The 23,699-nt window shown below is 37.5% G+C and overlaps 1 protein-coding gene across 2 annotated transcripts in view; it reads left to right on the top strand.

Annotated features, from left to right (window-relative positions):
- Positions 1 to 458: 458 nt before the first annotated feature.
- The window catches only part of CDH12 (cadherin 12), a 171,456-nt gene continuing 148,215 nt past the window's right edge, over positions 459 to 23,699 (top strand). For both annotated transcript variants that reach the window (XM_023752773.1, XM_023752815.1), the window contains exon 1: positions 459 to 875. In XM_023752773.1, the coding sequence (XP_023608541.1) occupies positions 645 to 875 (231 nt within the window). In that variant the 5' untranslated portion in view covers positions 459 to 644. The remainder of the gene's footprint in view (positions 876 to 23,699) is intronic.

Raw genomic sequence — 23,699 nt, forward strand, 5'->3', positions numbered from 1 at the left:
GTTTTGTGTGTCACACAGGGTGTGGGGAGGATGCTACTTTGTTATCTGTTGACCAGAGGAAATGAGATGCTTCAAAAAAATCATAAAATGGACAAGGTAGCTCCCAGTAGCAAAGAATCATCCACCCCAAAATGTCCACAGTGCTGAGGTTGCAAAACCTTACCCTTGGTTCCCTTTAAAAACAGTGATCCCTGTTTTATCTTTAAAATGATTATTGAATTAAACAAAATATTGCTTCTGTTCATGATACACCTTTTGCTCCATTGTAACTAATACATTTCCAGTCTGTAAAAAGCTTAGTTTCACAAAATTAACAGGTTGAATAGCAATGACCATTTATCAATATATTTTTTAAAAGACCTCTCTGTTTCTTCAAATGCTGCCAGATATAATGAGAGTTTTGATGACTATCATGCGATTCTAGCAATTTAATATATCTCTGTTAATCTGTTTTATAGGTCCCTTTAGATGGAATATAATACTGCTGAAGCCGTTTCATCAAAAGGATTAATGCCTGCATTATCATTTCTGCAATAAAACAGAAAGCTAAGAGGGGGAGGCCACAGACACCTCAAACCTGGATTCCACAATTCCACATTAAGTGCTGGAGTTTTGACTACCCTGCTGTAGGTACGCCTTTGCCAATGCTTACAAGGAACTGCCTATCCCTGCTTCTCTGGGTCCTGTTTGATGGAGGTCTCCTAACACCACTTCCACCACAGCTACAGCAAACTTTAGCCACAGAGCCAAGAGAGAATGTTATCCACCTGCCAGGGCGGCAGCTGCATTTCCAACGAGTTAAACGTGGCTGGGTATGGAATCAGTTCTTTGTGCTGGAAGAATACATGGGCTCCGAACCTCAGTACGTGGGAAAGGTAATGGCCTGTTTCTTTTGACAACCCCTTGATAGCAAGGGGTCTTATGCGTTGTGTATTGTGTGTGGATGTTTGGCGCAGGAGTTGGAACAAGCCAGTGACTTGAACACTGGAAATGAAATTCAAGAAACCTGTTTTTTTCTTCCTGACTCAGTGACCCGGGTAAGCTTTTGGGAATATAATTTAGACTTTGATTATCCCTGGTTAACATATTTTTTTTTTCTTTTTTACATTCTTCGCTAAATATAAAGTTGAAATATATAAAAGTCTTTTAAAAAGTGCTATTATAGCACATCATAGACATTCTGAAATTGTTTACCCCTGAAAGAAAAAAGGAAAAAAATCACCAGGTATAAATATTCTAAACTGCTGTTGGTATCCTTGAATGACCAAGACATCTTTCTTCCTCTTCACCTTAAAAACATGACATATAATTAGAATTGTGGTTCTGAAGTATTTGACTTGGCTTGCTTATGCTTTATAAATAATTTCTTTATTATATGCTTTGCAAGCTATTTGTGAAGCTATTTACGGTCAGGTGAAAAAAAAATGTTGGAACCCAAATACGTACACATTGATCTTCAGCACAGCACACAATTTTCTAGTCATATTAGAAGTTTATGGGCATTTCTTCACCACAAAATAGTTGATGGAAAATGTCTGTTTCAGCACATTTAAGCTTAACTGTTATTTTCCTTATATAAAATATTTTTACCTATGTCTAGAATAGATAGAACTTATCAATGGCACTAGAAAACTTTTTTTTCTGGAACAGTAAATATTTTATTTTATTCTGATTTTAAATTTTCTAAAAGATTTTGCCATGGTCTGAACAAAAGAAAAAAATAGATATGCATAAAGAGAGTTTAAAGCAAGTCCAAGGACAGTAAAGGGAAGCCATAGTAAGAGGGGTATTAGTAGTTGATATATAGGAGAGCATGTCTCTTGAACATTAAAGTCCTCTGAACTTTCTGGAATCCTAAACTAATGATAAACATAATGAGTCTTATGATTTCAATGTCAGGTCAAAGAAGAAAATCATTCAAGATCTTAATATCTTGCAGTACATTTTTAGAAATTTTTTGAAAAAGTATTCAAAGAATATTGAATAAGATGGTACAGAAAGTCCTTAAATAGAAACCTTTGTTAGCAATGAAGATACAGCCAAGGCTGCCCGAGGCATATGAGCTCCCAGACGAGTATTTCCTGTGGGACACCTCTGTACATATAAAATCTAGTCACAGCAAATCAGTCTTTGAGTACCATGCTGGCAATTCAGTTTCTTATAATCTTGCCAAAAATCTTCAGGGCCATTAAGCTGGAGCAATGTCCTTGACAGGATTCCCACCTACTAGGAATCAGGGCCTGGGCATGTGACCCTAGGACAGTGGTTCTCAACCTTCCTAATGCCGCGACCCTTTAATACAGTTGTGGTGACCCCCAATTTCATCATTACAAATTGAACATAATTAAAGCATAGTGATTAATCACAAAAACAATATGCAATTATATATGTGTTTTCCGATGGTCTCAGGTGAGCCCTGTGAAAGGGTCGTTCGACCCCCAAAGGGGTCAGACCCGCAGGTTGAGAACCGCTGCCTTAGGACAACTCCTTAGGGCCAGTCCTGGTGTTCCACAGGGTATCTGGTGACCTCCCAAATTGAGCAGGAAGTCAGAGAGAGCCTTAACGGACACTGATGGGAGAAATGGACACCGAGGCCCAAGCAAGTCCCGGCCACCCCTGGGCACCACACCCCGATGGCATCACTGTCCACAGGTAAACTTGGGCACAAGAACAGTCTTAGAAAACCTTGAGAAAAGTACTCCAAAACATGGAGGTCCCCTTGTGCTACTGCACATTGTTTCTACTTATACTCTTTCTCCCTACAATCATCGTGGAATATAATAATCACTAAAACATTGTTAGGGTGAGATAGGTTCATATTGTGCTGGTAAACTTGTTAATTTAATCTAAGGGTTGCGTTTTCAAATCCAAGACAAATGAAAGGGTAGCACAGCTCTAAAACGGCCTCATGGGTGTCAGTTATCCCAACTGTGCTGATGACAGAAGATAGACAGGGAACAGAGGTTCCTGGTGCAGGTCTGATGAAAAGGGAAGCTCTGGTTTGGATTAAAGCAGTTCAGTAGCCTTTAGATGCTCAATTTTGAGGTGAGAAAATGGACATTCTGTTGAAAAATTAATGAAACGACTTCTAGTCTGTCCTAAATAGAGTAGCATTTCACCTCCTAATGGACGTAAGTAAAATGGAGCTAGGAGTTGCTTATGTAAGTTTTGTTTGGTATTCCAGAATTCTACCTTTGTAATTGCTATGACAGAATGGAACTCATCCAACTCATTTACAAGATTAGTTAGTGTTTATAAATAGATTAAAAAGAAAGAGGTATGACTCTGAGCCTATTATTAAATTAAGACATTTTCACAGGCAGATGGCCCCACATCTGTAAATTGTAATATGAACCCAGGGTTCTGAGGCATTGTGAGTTTCTAATGTAAATGAAACAACAGTTGCCAAAATCTTCTTTCCACATGGAAAATGGTTAAAGTTTAATTAACTCTGTCTTGATGATTCTAGATGTGGGAATAGTAATATGATAACATGGGGACCGATTTAAGCCATTATATGTGTGTAAACATATATAAATATATCTATGCTCTTGCTCTTTCTAGAAAGGCTTTGAGACAGTTTGTAGAAAAGTACAGTATTATAAATAATATAGTATACAGAGCTAAAGGAAAAAGCAAGTGCAAAAAAATTAAGCACAATAATCAGCCAAAGTACTATAATTGAGCCTCAAATTTCGCTTTGATTCTTTGCAATTAGAGCATCTATGGAAAACATTACTTTGTATACTTCCCATCATCTGAGCTTTATTTAATGAGAGGAAATTTGATTTCCCTAGGTTCAAATATAAAATAATTTATTCATGTAGAAAGTTATGGGGGTGGGAGGGTTCTGAGCAGCTTAGTGGACATTAGCCTCAGCAATTGTTACGTTTAAAGGGAAGAAATGTTAATGTTGACATCCTTTCAAGAAGACCAAACTGTGGCAGTAGACATAGAGATATAGGAATAATAGGTGTATAGATGGCAGTCAAAATCGCATAAATGGGTAACACACCCTAGAAAAAATTACAGAGAATATGTGAGAACTCTGATTTTCAGCTGCAAAGCAGACAAAGAAGAATTAGATAGTTTCATGGATAATAAATTAAAAGAAAGCTTTAAGAATAAGAAATGACAAATAATGTCAAACTCCACAAGTCAAATTAAATAACAACTGAAAAGCCTGTACTGGTTTGGGCAGTTAGTGAGCCAGAGGTGACCTTCATCAAATTGACTTTCATGGTTTTCCCTAGAGCTCAAAGGAGGGAGAAAGTGATGGGAACAGTGAATACATTTTAAAAGTGTAAATGAAAGAGATTGATCTATGATATGCCAGGTGTGATGTGACAGATACTCTATTAGCTGGTGTTTTCCAGAGAAACAAAACCAATAGTGTGTGTGTGTGTGTGTGTGTGTGTGTGTAGGGAAAGAGAGAGAGAGAGAGAGAGAGAGAGAGAGAGAGAGAGAGAGAAATGGAGAGTCCTTGAGAGAGAGAGTTATTTAAGGAATTTGTCACATATGACTGTGTAGATGCAAGTCCAAAATCTGCAGAGTAGGCTGGTAGGCTGGAGACTCAAGGAATCATTACAGATAAACTTAGTATAGCTATTCTAATTATGAACTATATATATTATACATATATGTGTGTATATACATAGAAGTATATACACACAATTATGGAGTATATTTGTTCCAATGTATTCCAACTATGTATTCCAGAGCTGGGAAAACAATTATAGTTCGGATTTGCAGATATGTTGGGCCCACTGAGAGATGTACCAGAGCTAAAATCCACTGAAGCCTGGCCTCCTTCAGCCCCTACTCTGACTGGTGGACCAACAGTGACTTTTGGCATCTTCTGGAATTAGTGTCAGTTTAGAGCCAGTGCCCAGTAGTTCCATAAAGGTCTGATTTTTTTCATTTCCCCCATGCACAGTAACCCTAGTAAAATCTTCCTAGGAAAGCTGGAAGAAAGATTAACTGTAACATTTTTTTAATAATTTATAGTGTAATGAGTCTCTTCCTCAAGGAGACCAGGCCTTTTTCCATTCCAGGGATTCTGGGTCTATAACTTGAGTCTGGGAATTGATTGCGGGGCTGTAACTCTCTGTTTTTATGATTCGGGTTAAACTTGTGTTTACTAGAACTTTTTTGCTGATACAGGTCAAGTAAGCATTTCATAGTCTTCCTATCAATTTCACTTCTAGGAACAATGCCAGTACCATAGGTCTCAGCGTGTCCCAGTATTCAGAAAGCTGCTTTATCTCTGCTGTCCATTATAGCAGCCATACCCACTTTGCCTTTGACCATTGAATGCTGCCACCCCATCCCTGTCACCTCAGGATCCAATTATTCCGATTGCATGTAGATTTCCCAGTTCCATGGGAGCAGTTCTCGCTGGTCCTGGCCTGCAGAGAAAAGCCATCACAGAGCTCTTCAAAGATGTAGGAGCTCCCCTTCCAAGCTTGCTTCTCCAAGTCATGGTGAAAGATGTGTCCTCTGGCACCTCCAGAGTGGGTGAGTAGGTCTTAAATGACAAATTTGTTAGTGTTCCAATTTCCCTAAGCTTTGCAATTCCTTCCTCTGCAATAAGCCAAGGCAGGTCTGGAATTTCAAATTTATTCACTGTGGGCAACCTTTTGCTCCATGTTTCAGCCAAGCAAACTGTTGAATCACTTCCTAACCCCAAAGCTGCAACATTAACTACAGAATTAAATGCAACATTAGATGCGGGATATTTGCTTAATTGGCCCACATCAATAAGTCCAATCTGATCCAACTTTGTTTCTTCATTCAATAGCTCACACTTTAAAAAAAAATATATATATATTATTGATTTTTTTACAGATAGAAAGGGAGAGGAATAGAGAGTTAGAAACATCGATGAGAGAGAAACATTAATCAGCTGCCTCCTGCACATCCCCTACTGGAAATGTGCCCACAACCAAGGTACATGCCCTTGACCAAAATTGAACCTGGGACCCTTCAGTCCACAGGCCAACGCTCTCTCCACTGAGCCAGACCAGTTAGGGCGAGATCACACTTTTGATATCTATTCTCACATGTGTATTTTGGATTTCTGTCTGTATTAATTAGAAAAAGCAAGTCATTATTTTGGTGTGTGATGCATTTCCTTGTGGGTTACACTTTGTAGTCACCTTTCCGGGACTCCTGAGACTTGAGTGCATTTATAGATCTAGAGTAAAGAGGACGGGTAAGGATGGATTCATGATGAATCAGTAGAGTCTTGTATGATTGTTGACTCAAGGGAGACCCTGAGGCATTCAGGGATAATCTCCTCAGATGCTGATGGAGTGGCAGCTTTGCTGGCCAACAAGACTCGTCAGAATTTATGATTTCAAGGTCCCCATCTTCATCATGGTCTTCCCATACATCTGCATTCCAACTTTCAGGACGCCATTCCTTCACCATCAATGCATTCACTTTAAAAGTAGACAATTTGCATTGTAATTCAGTGACTCACAGGATGAGATGCTGTGCTTGTTTTCAGCAATCTCAGTTCTGTGGCATAGAGGTTGTCAGGTTATTTTTGTGGCACTTGAATTGGGAATTCAAATCCCTGAGTATATGTTTCTTTTCACACTTTGTCCAGTGCTATGATCTGAAAGTTGTGTCTCCCCAAATTCATTTGTTGAAATTCTAATGCGTAAGGTAGGGATCTTAAGAAGCAGGGCCTTTAAGAGGTACACAAGATCGGGTCCTCATGAATGGTACTAGTGCCTTTATGAACCAGACACACTGAGTTCCCCAGCTCCTCCTACCTTGTGAAGACACAGCCAGAACCTGCAATTCCAAAGACGGCCAATATCAGATCATTCGGACACTCTGGTCTTAGACTGTCAGCTTCCAGAACAGTGAAAAGTAAATTTCTGTTGTTTATATATAGGACTGGCTCTATTGTATTTTGTTATAGCAGCTCAAACAAACTAAGGCATGTAGGGACACTAGGCACTACCAGCCATATGATTATAATCATGAGTTTGACAAAAACGTATCATATAAATCAGTGATTCCCAAAGTGGGCGCTACCGCCCCCTGGTGGGCGCTGCAGCGATCCAGGGGGGCGGTGATGGCCACAGGTGTATTTGTTTTAACTTTTTTTGTATTACCTTTCTATTCTGAGTTCAATAAATAGTTTCATAATTTCAAACTTCAATGTTTCTAATTTACACCTTTATTTACTATATTTTACGAAAAAGGTAGAAACATTAATACATATATCTTTCTGTTTAATTGCTATTAAAATTTAAAAAAATAATTAATTTCCAGGGGGCGCTGAGTAATATTTTTTCTGGAAAGGGGGCAGTAGGCCAAATAAGTTTGGGAACCACTGATATAAATGATCACCCAGATTCTTAACTCTTATAAGTGTTTAATTAGGAGTATACAATTGCGACATTTTGTATATCTCTGTTGCTTGACCACACTGCGGGCTACCAGCATTGTTGGGTTTGTTTTGTTTGGTTTTGTTTGTTTGTTTGTTTGTTTTTAAGAAAATCCAAAAACTTTTATTGTTGAAAGTATTACATGTCTCCCTTTTTCCCCCGGATTAACACCCCTCCCCCGCCACTCCCACCCTTGAGGACAAGCCTCCACTGCCCTAGTGTCTGTGTCCATTGGTCATGGTAAAATGCATGCATACAAGTCCTTTGGCTGATCTCTAATCCTCCCTCCCCTGCCTTCTCCCCGAGGTTGGACAGTCTGCTCAGTGCCACCTTGTCTCTGGATCCATTTTTGTTCATCAGTTTATGTTGATCATTATATCCCACATATAAGTGAGATCATGTGATATTTATCTTTCTCTGGCTGGCTTATTTCACTTAGCATAATGCTCTCCAGTTCCATCCATGCTGTTGCAAATGGTAAAAGTCTCTTCTTTTTTATAGTAGTGTAGTATTCCATTGTGTAGATGTACCACAGTTTTTAATACACTCATCTGCTGATGGGCACTTTTTAACTACTGGAAACAGAATCATTAGTACATTTGAGCCTAATTAGATTAGAGAGTCAGTTGCAGAAACCACAGAATCAATTAAGAAAACTCATTCATAAGATTTTGTGTCTCTATAACCATTCCTAGTACCAAAATTTTTATCAGTTGGGGTTCGCCAGAAAATCAAAATAAATAGGATATACCTATAATTTTATATTTATATATTTATTTATTTTAAGTATAGCTGTCTCATGTTATTGTGGACATGAAAGTCCAAAATGTTCAGGATAGGAAGACAGGCAGGGACCCAGAAAGAGCTGTAGTTTGAACTGAAAGGTCTTCTGCTAGTAGCTTCCTTATTGGTTGGGAGAGGCCCATAATTGTTTTATTAAGGTTTTCAGCTAATTGGGTGAGGCCACCTCCCTTGTGCTGGGTAATCTGTTTTACTCAAAGTCCACCAATTTAAATGTTAATTTCTTTTTTTTTTTAAAAGAACACTTTCACAGTGACATCCAGAATAATGTTTATCTGGGCACCTTGACCCAGCCAAATTAACACACAATTAACTTTCACAGAAATAATAGACCCAGTCAGGTGCTGATGAAGATGAGATGGCCAATTTGTGGAAGGAAGAAGTGATGGTTCATTCTTAGGATTTAAGAAAATTACTTTTTAAAGATTTTTCAGGTGGTGGAATTAACAGCAATGCGTTAGTTCTTTTCTTTACCATAAAGAGTGTAAGACAGAAGAAAAAGGAGTAGATGATTGTATTAATTCATTATTGCAGGATTATGGGGCCAGTGTGATGGAATAGAGAGAAGGATACAAAAAAGGGGAAGTCTACGACAAACCAGGGTGGAACTACAAATACTAAGTTTCCACAGAGATTTAGCAGCAAAAATATATGCTTTTATATATATGAAAGTCAAGGCAGTGGAAATATTTTTTTAATAATTATATGGAGAATTTGGTTTTGGATTAGTAAAAAGAATAAGAGAGAAGAGGAAAAATAAAGATAGTATGTTAGCTTATTAAAATAGCTCTAATTGCAATACAAAAATAATTTGTCTATCTGAAATGTCTTCTAAACTAACACACTATTAGGGCAAAAATCTGACTCCTATATAACCCATTGCACCAAATAAAAATGCAAATTATGTTATAAAATTATACTGACACATTTAGAGGTATTTTCATGGCTCAACTATTGTCTATCTATCTATATATCCATCTATTTGGTGAGTCACGTAGCTTTAAGAAAAGCTCATAATGTAGTTTTCATGTTCAATTTATTCCTACAGTGTGAACATTCAATATCAGAGTAATTCCTGTTCATTTGATATTCAAGGTTCATTATACCAACTCAGTCTTCATACAGATTTAAAACTTTACACATCCTCTTGACTCCTGCCTCACTTACATATCTGAGAACCTTTGCAGTATATTCAAGTGCCCTATATCAAGGTCTTCTAATCCTTCCAATGCCAAATGTATTGACCTGGCTGCTGATCAAAGCATCTTTAGCTACCTGCTCTTTCTGCAGCAAAACATCAGAAAAAACCATTAGATAAGCCTGATATTTTAATGCACACCTTGGTTCTTAAACATATCCCTGAGTTTTATAGTTTCTCTCAAACATCAGTGTGTCTTTGAAATAATCATCTTTGATATGACTAGATAGCAATATGTATAAAAGGAAAATTGCTTGAAATGGAACTTGAACAACTAAATAATACAAGATAGTACTTTTCAAATCGTCAATGCCCACTGTATTCTAGTTCTCTCTCCTTTACAATTTATTTTCTGCTTTTGGCATGCTTACTTTATAATAGCTATGCCATAAAGCTTTAATGTGTTTACTTTAATTGAATTGGCAGGGCCTTGAATAAAATTTAACTATCTTTAAGTCAGTATATGAATTACTGAAGCCAGCATTTCAAACATAACATGGCCAGCATGATTTGAGCACTCGCCCTGGCTGGTTTGGCTCAGTGGATAGAGCATCGGCCTGCAGACTGAAGGGTCCCAAATTCGATTCCCATCAAGGGAATTGTAACAGAATCAGGCTCATTCCCGAGTAGGGAGTGTGCAGAAGGCAACTGATCAATGATTCTCTCTCATCATTAATGTTTTTCTCTCTCTCTCTCCTCTGCCTTTCTCTCTGAAATCAATAAAATTAAAAAAATAATTTAAAATATTTGAGCACTATTTTTCTTTTTCTCCTTCTTCTTTTCTCCTCTTCCTCCTCCTGCTGTTTTTCTATCCTACATCTAATATATTTCAATCTTTTTTCTTCTAAAATATTTTGGTATTATTTATTAATTTTGCTTGACTATAGTTACTTAACAGTTGAATAAAGAGTAAGGAGGCTTTGATTTAAATCCCAAGTATTATAATAATTATCTACACCAAAGTGCTGAAGCACATGTATGCTAATACACACTAATAATATAGTGTGATATCACATATCCAGGTTGTATATTCACCAGAAATATTTCAAGCACATATGTCACAAACCTCACATTGCAGTTCAGTGTGTGTATGTGTGTGTGTGTGTGTGTGCATGTGTTACTGAAATCTTTTCTATGAATTAGTTGGATTCCTTGGAAATGTTGCTGTCTAAAGGCTAACATTGACAAAAATCTATGACCTGCATATTATACCAGATGATAAGAGATTTAACCTAATGGAATTATTAGAGAAGTACCATGGGAAAGGTCACCTGTATGAAAAGGTAACAAAAAAGTAGGGAATATAGAATGACCTAAATAATAAAAATTCAATGTTCATATCTTACAGCAACATTGACTTTCTGGATATATACACGGTTATCTGACTCAAACTTACACTTGAAATATGAGTGGGTTCTTTTGGTACGTTTCGTAAGAAACAGTCCTCATTCTTGACTCTGAGAAAAAGTGAAACAACTGTCATGGAAGGCACCATCTGTATGTATTTCATTGTTCATGAAGTACCACATATTTGATTGCTACTGATAGTTAATCAATATGACTAATACATGAGATTACTAGTATGAAAGCAATCATTTTCTACTCCTGAAACTTCCCATAGAAATGGCCTAAAGGACATTTCCTATATAACATATATCAGTGTAACCACTTTAGAGAAGACTCTCAATGTATACTCACACTCATTATTAAAGAATGCCATTGCTTTTTTATGTTGTCTTATGTCAACTATCGAGAACTGTTAGCCTTTCACAGTTTCATGAGTGCTGGAAGAAGACATGAGATACCTGGGTCAGAGAAATGGGACGCTGTCACTCACAGTACAATAAGCAGATGACACCAGTGTAATTGAGTCAGTTTCCACACACCATAAGGGCGAAAAGGATGGGCCCAGGTAGATGCTGCCCATGCAGTGGGCTGCATTATGGCAGAGGAACGCCGATAATTCCTGCCCTTGGGTGGGAAAGGAGATAATACCTCTGGTTCACTGGGTAGTAAGCATGTCTACCCTTTGCCTTGGATGAAGACACTATCTCAACTTTTCAAGGTGCTTTGCTATATGTAAAAACATTCTTAAAAGTATACGTAGTATTTAAAAAAAAGACATTTACTGCTTTCTGTGTAAGACCTTCAGGAACATAAGGGGTGATGGAAAATTATGGAAAATTGTCTCCCAATGCTATGTCATGTGTTGACTTACGAAAGAAACATCATATAATGTAGTGACTTAGTAAAGTTAGAAATAATTTACTTTCTTCTGTCAATTAACTGACTTGCTTTGCCAGTGGACAAATCATGACCCCTTTCTCTCTCTCTCTCTCTCTCTCTCTCTCTCTCTCTCTCTCTCTCTCTCTTTCTCTTACGCTTCATCATAATGGACATCTCACTCCTTGAGAAAAGAAAAAATATATATATGGACTCTATCATATTCTATGGATTAAGACACAGATTCCCATTTCCACTGTTACCCTGAGATTGCCAAGAATCTCCCAGCATGCCCATGTCCCAATCTCTGGCTCCCTTATCTAAGTACATCCATATGACCAGAACAACATCATCCATATGATCTTGAACACATAGTCACAATAAGTAGGAATATTATTACTATAACTCATTAAGTTCACTTTGTTGAGAGTGCAGTGATGCCTATCATAAAGGAAGGATGAAACACGTTTATTCAGGGTTTACACTGTATCGGGGAAGTTGGGTTAAACAAAATATATTCATGTGCACAAATGAACAAAATCAAAACCAGAGTCTTATAGCACACTAAGTATAAAATAAATGTTAATATACATAGTGAAGAAAAATAATTTAAACACATTTAAAATACCCCAATTTTCTTTTCTTGGTTGATTTAAACATTTATTATGTATGATGTCTGCCTCCTTTATCTTTATTATAATAAACAATTACACATAAACTTTGCAATTTATGTAAAATTGAAAAGTGTGCATTTCATGAAAGAAATATAGATTTCATATTTTAGAATGCTAGTGTTCATTGGGGTATATTTTTATTAATATGTGTAAACATGGGCTTATTATTTAATTTGTCAAGTATATTTCTAGTTTTTGCCTCCACTGATTAGATTTTTTCTGTCACATGCAGTCTTTGATTAAGTACCAAACTTTAGTTATCATATATGGTTCTGAAGATACTTTAGAATAATTATTGAATATTTATTATTCAATCAGTTCTGAAGTATAGCCACATTCATATTTCAAAAGTGATGCCTTCATTAATGGCTATGAGTATATATCACTAAGTAATTTTTTAATCAGAGCAGTTATTAAGTTAATAATTAACTAAATAGGGGAATATTCCAGTTCAATGAAGTGAAATTATTACTTACAGAAAAATAATTATGTACACTCTCAATATACTAAGCTTCCTGGGTGAGAGTTCAGAAGAACAAATAGTATATAAGTAAATGCATAAGAGCAGGGACCATGTGAATTTGGGGATGACTAAAGCAGAAGCTTATATAGGAAAGAAGAGTGGATGTGTCAAGAGGAAACATATAGGATTCAAATTGCTCCCCATTAAGTCCTAGGCTTCGATAATGCAGAACTTCAAAATCAGGTCACTCTTACTTGCTCTTTTGAGATGATTAGAAAACGCGTCCCATGTGCCATTTGGGCAGGGTGTCCGGTCCTTTCCCACGTGGCTTGCACCTTTCCCTTGCAGCCGCTTCTGCAGACAGTGAAGGGCAGAACACAGCAATGTCATTGTCCCAGTGCGGCCTGGCCTTGCAGTGCAGGTCTCTGCTGATTTTCCGGGGCCAGGGCTGCTCCTCCTGATACAAAAAACAAACAACAAACAAACAAACAAACAAAACAAAAAACTGTTTTTTTCTCAGCAATAATCCAGTCAGGTATAGCTTTTCTCCTGATGTTAGGGTGAAATTCTTAATAGCACCCATATTTACATGCAAAAGTATCCCTGTTGGATGACAGTTTATATGACCACCTTAATGTGTACATCATTTAGTTAACTTCCTGGCTTTAAAGGCTGTGACCATATTGTTCCAGCTTTATTAAACCACAACATGCTTGTAGCTATTTTGCTGGAGGCATGCCCTTTGCAGTCGATGGGCAGAGCGTCCGGAATCAACTGTGTTCTAGGATGAATTAATGCCATTCTCCCAGGGTCTACACTTGGTTTTGATACAGAATTTTCCTGATCATTATTTTTTTTTCCTTAGAGGTTCCTGATAGTCTTATGATCATTTAGCCTCAATCATGGATTCCACATACATTGGACATAATCACACGAGTAGCTTCCACATTACTACTAGAAATGTATTGTGTTCTTTTATAAACTTTCAAAGGAAATACATAGGGACAAAATCAACCTAATTTTAAAGATTGATATCAGCCAGGATTTAGGCTGACCTTTGCCAAACCACAATGTCTTGTTAGAAAATGCAACCCTCACATCAGTGGGAAGATTCTATATGATATATCTGTGTGACTAAAGTAGGCCATTGTATTCATTCTTCCCAGATCAAAGAAAATGTTTGGGCCAAAAGTAAACGCTAGTTATTTTAGAAGGAAGAAACTAGTTTCTACTTAAAAATTTCTAGCTTTCAATGTGTAAAAGTCAAAACTTCACCAAGTATATGAAAATATTATGTAGGGACAGAATTTAACTATAAGCTCTCTGGTCCCAAGAGCTCTAGGAATTATTTACAACTTTTATAAAAGTTGATAAGATGAAAAGGTGGAAGAGGAAATAATGGAGTGGAGATGGTGTTTCAAAAAGTTTCTTAACAGAGAAGTATTTCTAGTGGTTAGCAAGTGACCTCTATTGTAGCTTAGAGGTCCTATGCAAACGTAGACCACACATTTTCTTGACCAGGGTTCATAGCAAAAAATTAAATTATGCATAAATAAAGAATAAAAATTAATAAAATGAGTCTAGATCCTTAAAGTTGTAGCTGACTTTGATAACCCTGTTGCTCTGGGACACCACTTTGGCTTCTGAGAAATGACAGCATTTCCCATAACAGTGGAAGGTCATTCTCGCTGACTATAAACTGATTACTGTGATGTTACTTAAGAGGTAAGGATTCGGGCATAGGAAATTATGGCTTTGATGCAAGGCTTAAGAAGGGGATGCATTTAAAAATGCCTGTGAGCGATGGGGTGATAGGGTAAATGTTAGGGTTGAGCCATAATATCAGCAACAGTTATACCCAGACTTTGATAATTTCTGATTTCTGCATGGAAAGTACTCAGCATTTATTTCATTAATTCTCCCAGCACCTCCAAGAGTGGAATGCTATGGTTTTCTGCACATGAAGGGTAAAGAATGGATATGTAGAGAAGTTCTGATACTTGTCCTGGCTAACCAGAAGAGTGGGCAATGTGCCTGCCTCGCCAGGATAACATTTGAACGTGTTTAGTATGCTTTCTGACATGGAAAGCACGTTAGCAGAGAGTAAAGCAGGCTCCCAAATGAGCCCTGGCTATGGGTGAGGAGCTATGGGAAGGCATGTAGCCTTATACATATTAGTAATTCTCATGATGTAACTTTCAAGGCGATAAAAAATGATGTTGAATGGGCTATAACTTAAGACACATGTTAATTTAGTGCCTGAAGGACATCACAATTACTCAATTATGGGATAAAGAACATGTGGGGGAGTTTATGTTTCAATGGAGATGAAGAGCTTAGAGCAGCAAGCCTCACCGGACACCACTCCACATATTTCTAACAAGTCTGCAGTGCAGAGCGGTACTTCAGACATGCCCCTTCATTTATCTGGGGTGATTTCTTCTCCCAATAGCAGAGATTCTCAGATTTCCTATATGAAAAAAACAAACTGAACAATATAATCATTAAATATGTATTTAGAGATAAGAAAATCTTCAAGTATCCATTTGAAAATGTAAGTGTAAAACATTCTTGTTATGTAAATATTGGATGGCAAAATATACAGTGGTATACCTGAGAGGTTTGAAGTCTGCTTTGAATAGTCCCTTGGTTAGATCTTATGCTATTAAAGTGTTATTTTTTGCTTACTGTCATGATAAAGTGTTTAAAAACTAATTCTCATGCTCCAACAAACTTTAAGATAAATTGAACAATTGTAATAAGTGTTTATTTTACCTAGAAAGCAACCCCATGAAGCTTGACAGCAGAAGTTATGTGGAAAACAACAAATGTATATACCATTTGTCAAAACAATTTTTGAATACAATCTGTTGATGGTTATGGAAAAACAGATCTTGCAAATCGAAACAAATGAGTAAAATTTGTTATGTTATCCTCTTATTAGAAAGCAAAGGGGTGGAACAGACAAGCAAACACAACAAACACCTCAGTGTGTATTCACAAAAATAGTCAAAATTAAATTTCAGGTCTCTTTTGCCACACAACTGGATAAGTGGCTTCATGAATAGAAGGGGGATTAGAGGGAGGCTGGGTGAGCTGTCATAGGTGAATGATTTCTAAGAAAATAGTCACAAACATTATTTTGTGAAATATGGTTGGAAGAAGATAATAAAACATAGTTCTAGGTTGCCAATTATACTCGTTGAAGTGAGACCAACACATTGTAAAATAAAATAGCAACAAACTCCTATTCCTTTAATGCTGTGTGAATAGGAGGAAACAATGGAGCTTTAAACAAGATTATGGGAGAGAAAAAATTGAAGAAAAGTACCTTTCATAGATAGCATTGCTGAGTTTTACTCATGCTTTGTGCAAGGCAAAGTTCTGAGGCTTTTCACGCATTGCTTCCTTTACTCACAAGATTTTAAATAAGGGGTTGTGAAATGCATGAAGCTATGACCCAGAGCAGAATTGTAGTTAAAAGACAAGAAAAATTACACACGATAAGAGAAGTTTGAAAATACTCAAATACTTTACTTTCGGGTACAATGAATGGACGTACAATCCCCAAGAAAGTCTTGGTAGTTTCTCTCTCATATCATTTATGTGCTTTCCCCAAATACATCTTTTGAAACCACAGCCTACCCGCTTTCTGAAAGGTGGTTTCCAGTTCTTGTTCTCTTCCACCATTCTTCTCTCACTCTCTTTTTGTTTGACTAGAAATGTCCATCTCTGGTTGGCTTGGCTCAGAGGATAGAGCATCTGCTCTCAGACTGAAGATGCCCATTAGCCCAGGTTTGATTCCAGTCCAGCCCTCAAACCTCAGCTGCAGGCATAATCCCTATATATAATCATTTATAGAAGGAAATACTATATTTCAATAACAATGGCAACTCAATATAATTTTTTAAAAGATCATTATTTAGACTCTGAGTTTTTCCTAGAATTGACTTTGTCGTAATATAGAAAAAGAATAACTATAGCTTTTATTTATTAAGTGGCTCCTATGTAACAAGGTTAGAGGTAGAGCATTCAAATAATACCATGAGTGGGGCTGTGGGAGGATTCAACTTCAGGTGAGTCCATCTTCAGGAAGAGTCATCCATGTTGCTGAACAGCTGTCAGGTTTTATTATAGCAGAAGTTACTTAGGTTTTATCGTAATTGCTTAGAGTAAAATGTTCTAAGAAGAAGAAAATCTGATTTTCAGATTCCTTCTCAACAGATTATGAGTGAGTTTTGGCTAGTATATGGGAATCTACATTTTTTTAAAATGTATTTTTATTGATTTCAGAGAGGAAGGGAGAGGGAGAGAGAGATAGAAACATCAATGATAAGAGATAATCATTGATCTGCTGCCTCCTACATGCTTCATTGGGGATTGAGCCCACAAACTTGTGCATGTGCCCTGAACGGGAGTCAAACCATGACCTCCTGGTTCATAGGTCAATGCTCAACCACTGAGCTACACTGATGGGGCGGAATCTACATTTTAAACAGAAAACCCTCATGCATCCGATATAGATGTCCCAATAATCACACTTTGAAAAGTATTAGCTTAGAGTTCAACAAAACACTGATTAGTGGTAAAATCGCCTCTTGGATGTTAATTTTAGGGTCAGTGCACTCAGGGCAGATGAAGTTCTCACAATATTTGCTGGTTTTATGGATGCACTCCCACCAGGGAATTTTAGGTTCCAAATTGTCAGTTTTTTCAGAAACTCTCCATGGAATACCAAGTATTGAGAACAGACTGTAATTTCCTCAATTGCTCATAATGTGCCACAGAAAAGAGTTTGAAATTGTCACAGTGATCCAAGTCTAAATTATTCCAGGTGTGTACGGCTTAAAAGGGTGATAATTGGATAGCAGATGAACTGACATACTAAGTAGAAAATGCTTGTAATGATTGTTTGAAAGTGTTTAACTGTTGCGATATACAATAAAAAGTTGAACTGGAACTTTCAATTAGAAAACTACCTCCGACCTAGCCAGTAGATTACTAACTTTGTTTGATTTAATTAAGCCAATCTCTGTGCACCCCTACTGTGTGTCAGATTGTCTTTTAGACAGAGAACATATCATAAGGAGCTCATAATCAAATGCATTTGAAATTATATAAACACAATACACAATGTTGAAAGTTATGCAAATCTAGGTTACAGATGAGCTATAGAAATGAGGGGTAAATTACAATACAATCGTGAGGCCCTAAGAATTTTGAAAAGGAGGTGGGGGAAGGAGGGGATGGAAAAAACCCAGTGAGCTTTATGTATAAGGTAATAACTGATGTTAATTTTTGGTAATAGAAACTCAGCATTTAAATCAACTTGTGGAGGACAGGAAATAAATGGAGATACAGCCAAGAAAGCTGTGTCTACAAAGCATGGGTAAGCGGATCAAATGAGGATCTTCAGCGAAACTCTAAGACAGCGGTTCTCAACCTGTGGGTCGAGACCCCTTTGGGGGTCAAACGACCCTTTCACAGAGGTCGCCTAAGACCATCAGAAAACACATATATGATTACATATTGTTTTTGTGATTAATCACTATGCTTTAATTATGTTCAATTTGTAACAATGAAAATACATCCTGTATATCAGATATTTACATTATGGTTCATAACAGTAGCAAAATTAGTTATGAAGTAGCAATGGAAATAATTTTATGGATGGGGGTCACCATAACATGAGGAACTGTATTAAAGGGTCACGGCATTAGGAAGGTTGAGAACCACTGCTCTAAGATGTTTAGAGCATCTGAAGGAGAACAAATTAAGAGATTAGGAAGGAAAAGAAACATTTTAGATGTGAAAGTGTTCCAGATGAGCCACCTCATAAGGGCTAGTCTATACACAATAAGTCACTTGGTTTGTTTTCTATAGAAAACAAAGTGCATTTCCTAGAGGGTTTAAAACAAAAGAGGGGAATTATCACATTTTAATTCTGATAGACCTCTATGATAGGAACATAGAAGTACATTGAATGTGCATTGAACTTGAGGAAGGGAATTCATGAAGAGTTTGGCACAGACATCAGAGCTTGAACTAAGACATTAGCAGTTAGCCTGGAGAGAAAAGTACAAATTAGAGATTTATTTTAGAATTAAAAGCAGCTAAACTTGAGTGAGGAAGATGCAGAAGGATACAGAATTACTGGTTGGCATGATTTGTAGTGTAGTTGTGCAATGACATAAAGCTTAATCAATAGAAATATTTTTTAAAAATCATTTTGTATGAGTTGCTAAATTCTGGCACCAGAGTTATGTTGGTAATAGATATGGACCACTAATCCCCAGCATATGTATATATTAACTCCAGCATATACATGTGTCAATAGCAGCCAGGAATTCTTAATTCATAAATTTACTAAACCTAAGAATTTGTTGACAAGGATTGAATCCATACTCTGTAATGAGAATTATATGCAAATTACCCTAGAGTTAATTCAAGCATGAGTATAAGCAACAAGCTATAAATTGTATATTTCATATGTATAAGTCATAAATAATGGAAAATTATAGTGTGTTTGGAATATTAATAGATACATCTTTCTCCTGGATACACAGATCTTCATTCTTGCATAGGCTACTCACATCACAGTTCTATGCTGGGTTGTCATTCGTTTTTTTCATGGTCATTATTATTTGCATAATGTTCTCTGAAGTAGTTTTGAAACTTTTATAAATATGTTGTATAAAGGCTTTTTATTTGTTTGTTTGTGTTCTATGCTCTGTAAAATTTGGGCTTGTCTGTCATGTGAACCTAAACGCTTCCATATAATAATATACACTCTCTTTCCTTGATTCTATTCTTATATATTTCTCCTCTCTCTCTCTTGATCATCAATTATTTTATATTTTTTATATTTTGTGCACTCAGTATTTTTTCTTCCTTTGGCTGCACTGTCATTTGTGGTCAATAACTCACTCTTTCACCAGGAAAAATTAATCATGACTAGATCTTGAACTAAGAAGATATTCCTTAAACAATTATGAATATACTAAGACATTTCAAGAATCATCAGTACTTTCAATTTTGTGTGTCTTTTTCTAAAAGTTTCAGAACCTCTCATTATTCTCTTAGATCCTGTGTCACTACAAGTTGAAAACAATAGCTGCAGTCAGTTAATGTGCCAAATAATGAGAGAGGAAACAGACTTCTTCCTTGCCAGGTCTAGGTTTTCTCCCATGAGCAATGTGTGTCCAGTGATAATGTAGAGCAATGATTTATCTGGCTTGTTTCATATTATTGCCCTGAAAACAAGGGTATCCCAATTGGCAATCCTCCCCAGATTAATATTTATCTAAAGAGTCAAATCAAAAGTCTCTCAGCAAAAGGGGATGATAGGGAAGAAACACAAAACCAAATACCTATCATACCCTACATTCTTTACTACACTAGTTGTAGCTTAGAGGCATTGAGTGTGACTATTTTACACACATTATCCTTCTGTCAATAGAAAGAGAAAATGTTAGAAGGGTATTGAGCTGTTAAAATATGAATGAGATGAGAATAATTTTGGCTATGTTGGCTGTTTTTTTTTTATGAAGACCAGTCAGAAGTTCAATGTGTTAACTTTACTTGGAAGAAATGGGTAGACTCAGAGATAGAGATTTGGAAGTCAACAGCACATAGGGGCAGTTGAAAACAGGAAGTGTATATAAGCATCTACATGTAGCAGAAACTCAGCTTTGAATGCCTTTGACATGACCAAGTGCTTGGCACAAAGGTATACTGAAAAAATTTCGATGAATAGCTAGGGCAAAGAGTGGGGGGAGTCTTTACTGTTATTATTTTTTTTAGAAAAGATTTTCTCTTTTATGTGTACTTCCTCATTATAGTTTTTAAAATTTTATTTAGTAATTAAACACATTGGGTGACATTGGTTAATAAAATGATATAGTTCCTAGTGTACAATTCTATGATACATCACCTGTATATTGCATTGTGTGCCCACCACCCAAAGTCAAACCTTCTTCCATCACCGTGTATTTCACCCCCTTTACTACCCCTTTAGCCTTTACTATCCCCTCTCCCAACCCTGAACAGACACTTCTCCCAAGTCTTTACTTTTAGGTTTCAAATTTCTCCCAAGTCTTTACTTTTAGGTTTCAAATTTTCATTGATACTTGCATGTAATATACAGACAAAAAGCTTGGATCAGATTGTTTAAATGTTAGACATTATTGAGCAGAAAGATCTGTGGACTGTGTCTGAGTAGCACATGCTTTCAGAATTTAGGCTTAAGTTGTTGGGGAGATGCCAGGAAACAGTTAAGAAGGGGATGTAGGGAGCAGCAGCTGTTCCTAAAGAGATGCTCAGACACCATTTCGTTGCTTATGCATCTGAGCAGGTGGGTTTCCAACATTTAACCAAGTGGATTTTTAGCCCCTTCATGAAAATACATGGCAGAAATGATGAGCTATTCTGTAATTTGGGGAAAACGCTTTCAAGATGAAAGCAATATTCTGCCTCCCAAAGTAAAAGGAAAAGTAAATGACGGTGAGCCATGAGAAAAAACAAATTGTCTTGGAGTGTGGAGGATTCTGTGAATCAGATTTGATGTGAAAATGTCTCACATTGTGGCGTCTAACATCTTCCAACCACGTGCCACTCTTCCAGGCTGCTTTTCACACATACTTCAGCTGTTGATTCCGAGGGTAATACTCCCACCTTACAGACTTAAAAAAAAATACACACACACAAAAAAAACAGCACTAAGAACATTAAATGGCCTTTTCGAATTAGAAGCAAGTAACTGGGTTCAGGAAGAGGATGGAAATGTTTGGGTTAGGGTCTTAGGGGTCTTTCCACTTTTCCAGAGCTGCTGTACTGTTGGGCCACTTTTCGTTTATCTATTTGCTAAATTGCCATGGGGTAGCAAAGCAAACATTTTTATCAAATAGGTAATGAATTTAGTTGTCAAATTGTTCAAGCCATTCAAATGTATAATTGTTCAGGTTTTTTGTTTGATTTTCAACTCAGAGTAGCTATAATATTTGAACAGGTAAACAGCCAATAGGTTTCTCAACATTGTTTATAATTTTGAAATTCTGTTTAGGCATGCTCTTATATTTATAGAGTCCTGGTGCATGAATTCGTGCACGGGTGGGGTCCCTTGGCCTGGCAGGCAATCGGGGCCTATCAGGGCCATCTAGCCCAGTCCTGATTGGGGCCAATCAGGGCCGGCCAGCCAGGAGGAGGGACTGCTGGAGGTTGGCCGGCCGCGGGAGGTTGGCTGTGGGAGCTCACTGACCACCGGGGACAGCTCCTGTGTTGAGCATCTGCCCCCTGGTGGTCAGTGTGTTGTCATAGTGACTGGTCAACCGGTCGTAATGGTCACTTAGGCTTTTATATATATAGACTAGAGGCCCGGTGCATAAAAATTTGTGCACTCAGGGGGGTCCCTCAGCCTGGCCTATGCCCTCTTGCAGTGTGGGACCCCTGGGAGGATGTCCACCCCAGTGGGGACCCTCACCCCATGAAGGTTTGGCCAAGCTGGGTGAGGGACTGATGGCTGTTTTCAGGCTGGCCACACCCCTTTTAGGGTGGGGGGTCCCCACTGGGGTGCCTGGCCAGTCTGGGTGAGGGGCTGAGGTCCGTTTTCAAGCTGGCCAAGCACCCTGGCAACGTAAGCTCCCAGCATCTCCTTTTTTTCTTTTTTCTTTTTTTCTATTCTGGGATTTATTTACCTTCTATAATTGAAACTTTGTTGCCTTTAGCGGAGGCCTGCTGAAAGCTTGGCTTCCTCCATCGCCAGGGGCAACCCACTCCTGCTGGCTCCAGCTCCGTGGCCAGGGCCACGGCTGGCTGAAAGCAGGTATCTGGGGTTTGTTTACCTTCTATAATTGAAACTTTGTTGCTTTCAGTGGAGCTCAGAGCCAGGCCACAGCAGGCAGGGAAGCTTGGCTTCCTCCATCACTGAAGCAAGCAAACCTCCTGCTCTCTCCAGCTCCATGGCTGCCGGCCACCATCTTGGTTGAGTTAATTTGCATATAGTTGCTCTGATTGGCTGGTGGGCGTGGCTTAAGGCAGAGCGAAAGTACGGTCAATTTGCATGTTTGTATTTTATTAGTATAGGATTGACAATGCTACTTTCTAATAATAGTGAATGAGTGGGGTACATTACTTTCCTGTAGCTGCTGTTACAATTACCACAAATTTAGTGGCTTAAAACAATGTAAATGTAATATCTTACAGTTTTGTAGGTAATAAGTCTGACAAGGTGCTGGGAGGACAATGTTTCATCCAGAGCTCTGGGGGAATCTGTTTCCTTGTGTTTTCTAGCTTTTAATGGCTGCCTGTATTCCTTGGCTTACAGCTGCAGCCATCCATCAATTGCCTACAATCGTTCTCAGATTATATCATTCTAGTTCTACTTTTCCATAGCCAATCTCTTTCTTTGACTCTCATAAAGAACCTGTTTACTTTGATCCCACCCTGATAATCTAGAATAATCTCTCCATCTCAAATGCTCAATTTAATGACATCTGCAAAATAGACTTTTGCTAAGAATGGTAACCTATTCAGAGCTTAGGCAAAGTAGCAAGGTAACAAATTCTAGGGATTAGGGTGTGGGCATTTTTAGAAGAAGAAGAGAGAGAGAGAGGGAGCCCGCTCATTGTTTTGTCTACCATACTGGATTTTCATTTTCAAGATTATGGTTCTCAGGCATTTTCATATTTTATGTCTGTGCTATTATGTGATTTATTTGTGTTGATCCAACATCCCAAATTCAGTTTTTTTGTATTCTCATTTCTCTCCATCCTCAATTTTAGACTTCAATAACAAAAATTACAGGTGAGGATTATAGCTAAATATTAATTTTCCTCTCATAGCCCTTCTCTAAATTAAATATTCATTTCCTAAATTATCAAAAATAAAATTCTTTTAGGTTAGGAAAAATAACAGTATTAAATCAAGGCAATGAGTTA

This window comes from Myotis lucifugus, unplaced genomic scaffold (assembly GCF_000147115.1).
Source record: "Myotis lucifugus unplaced genomic scaffold, Myoluc2.0 scaffold_0, whole genome shotgun sequence".
Lineage (NCBI taxonomy): Eukaryota > Metazoa > Chordata > Mammalia > Chiroptera > Vespertilionidae > Myotis > Myotis lucifugus.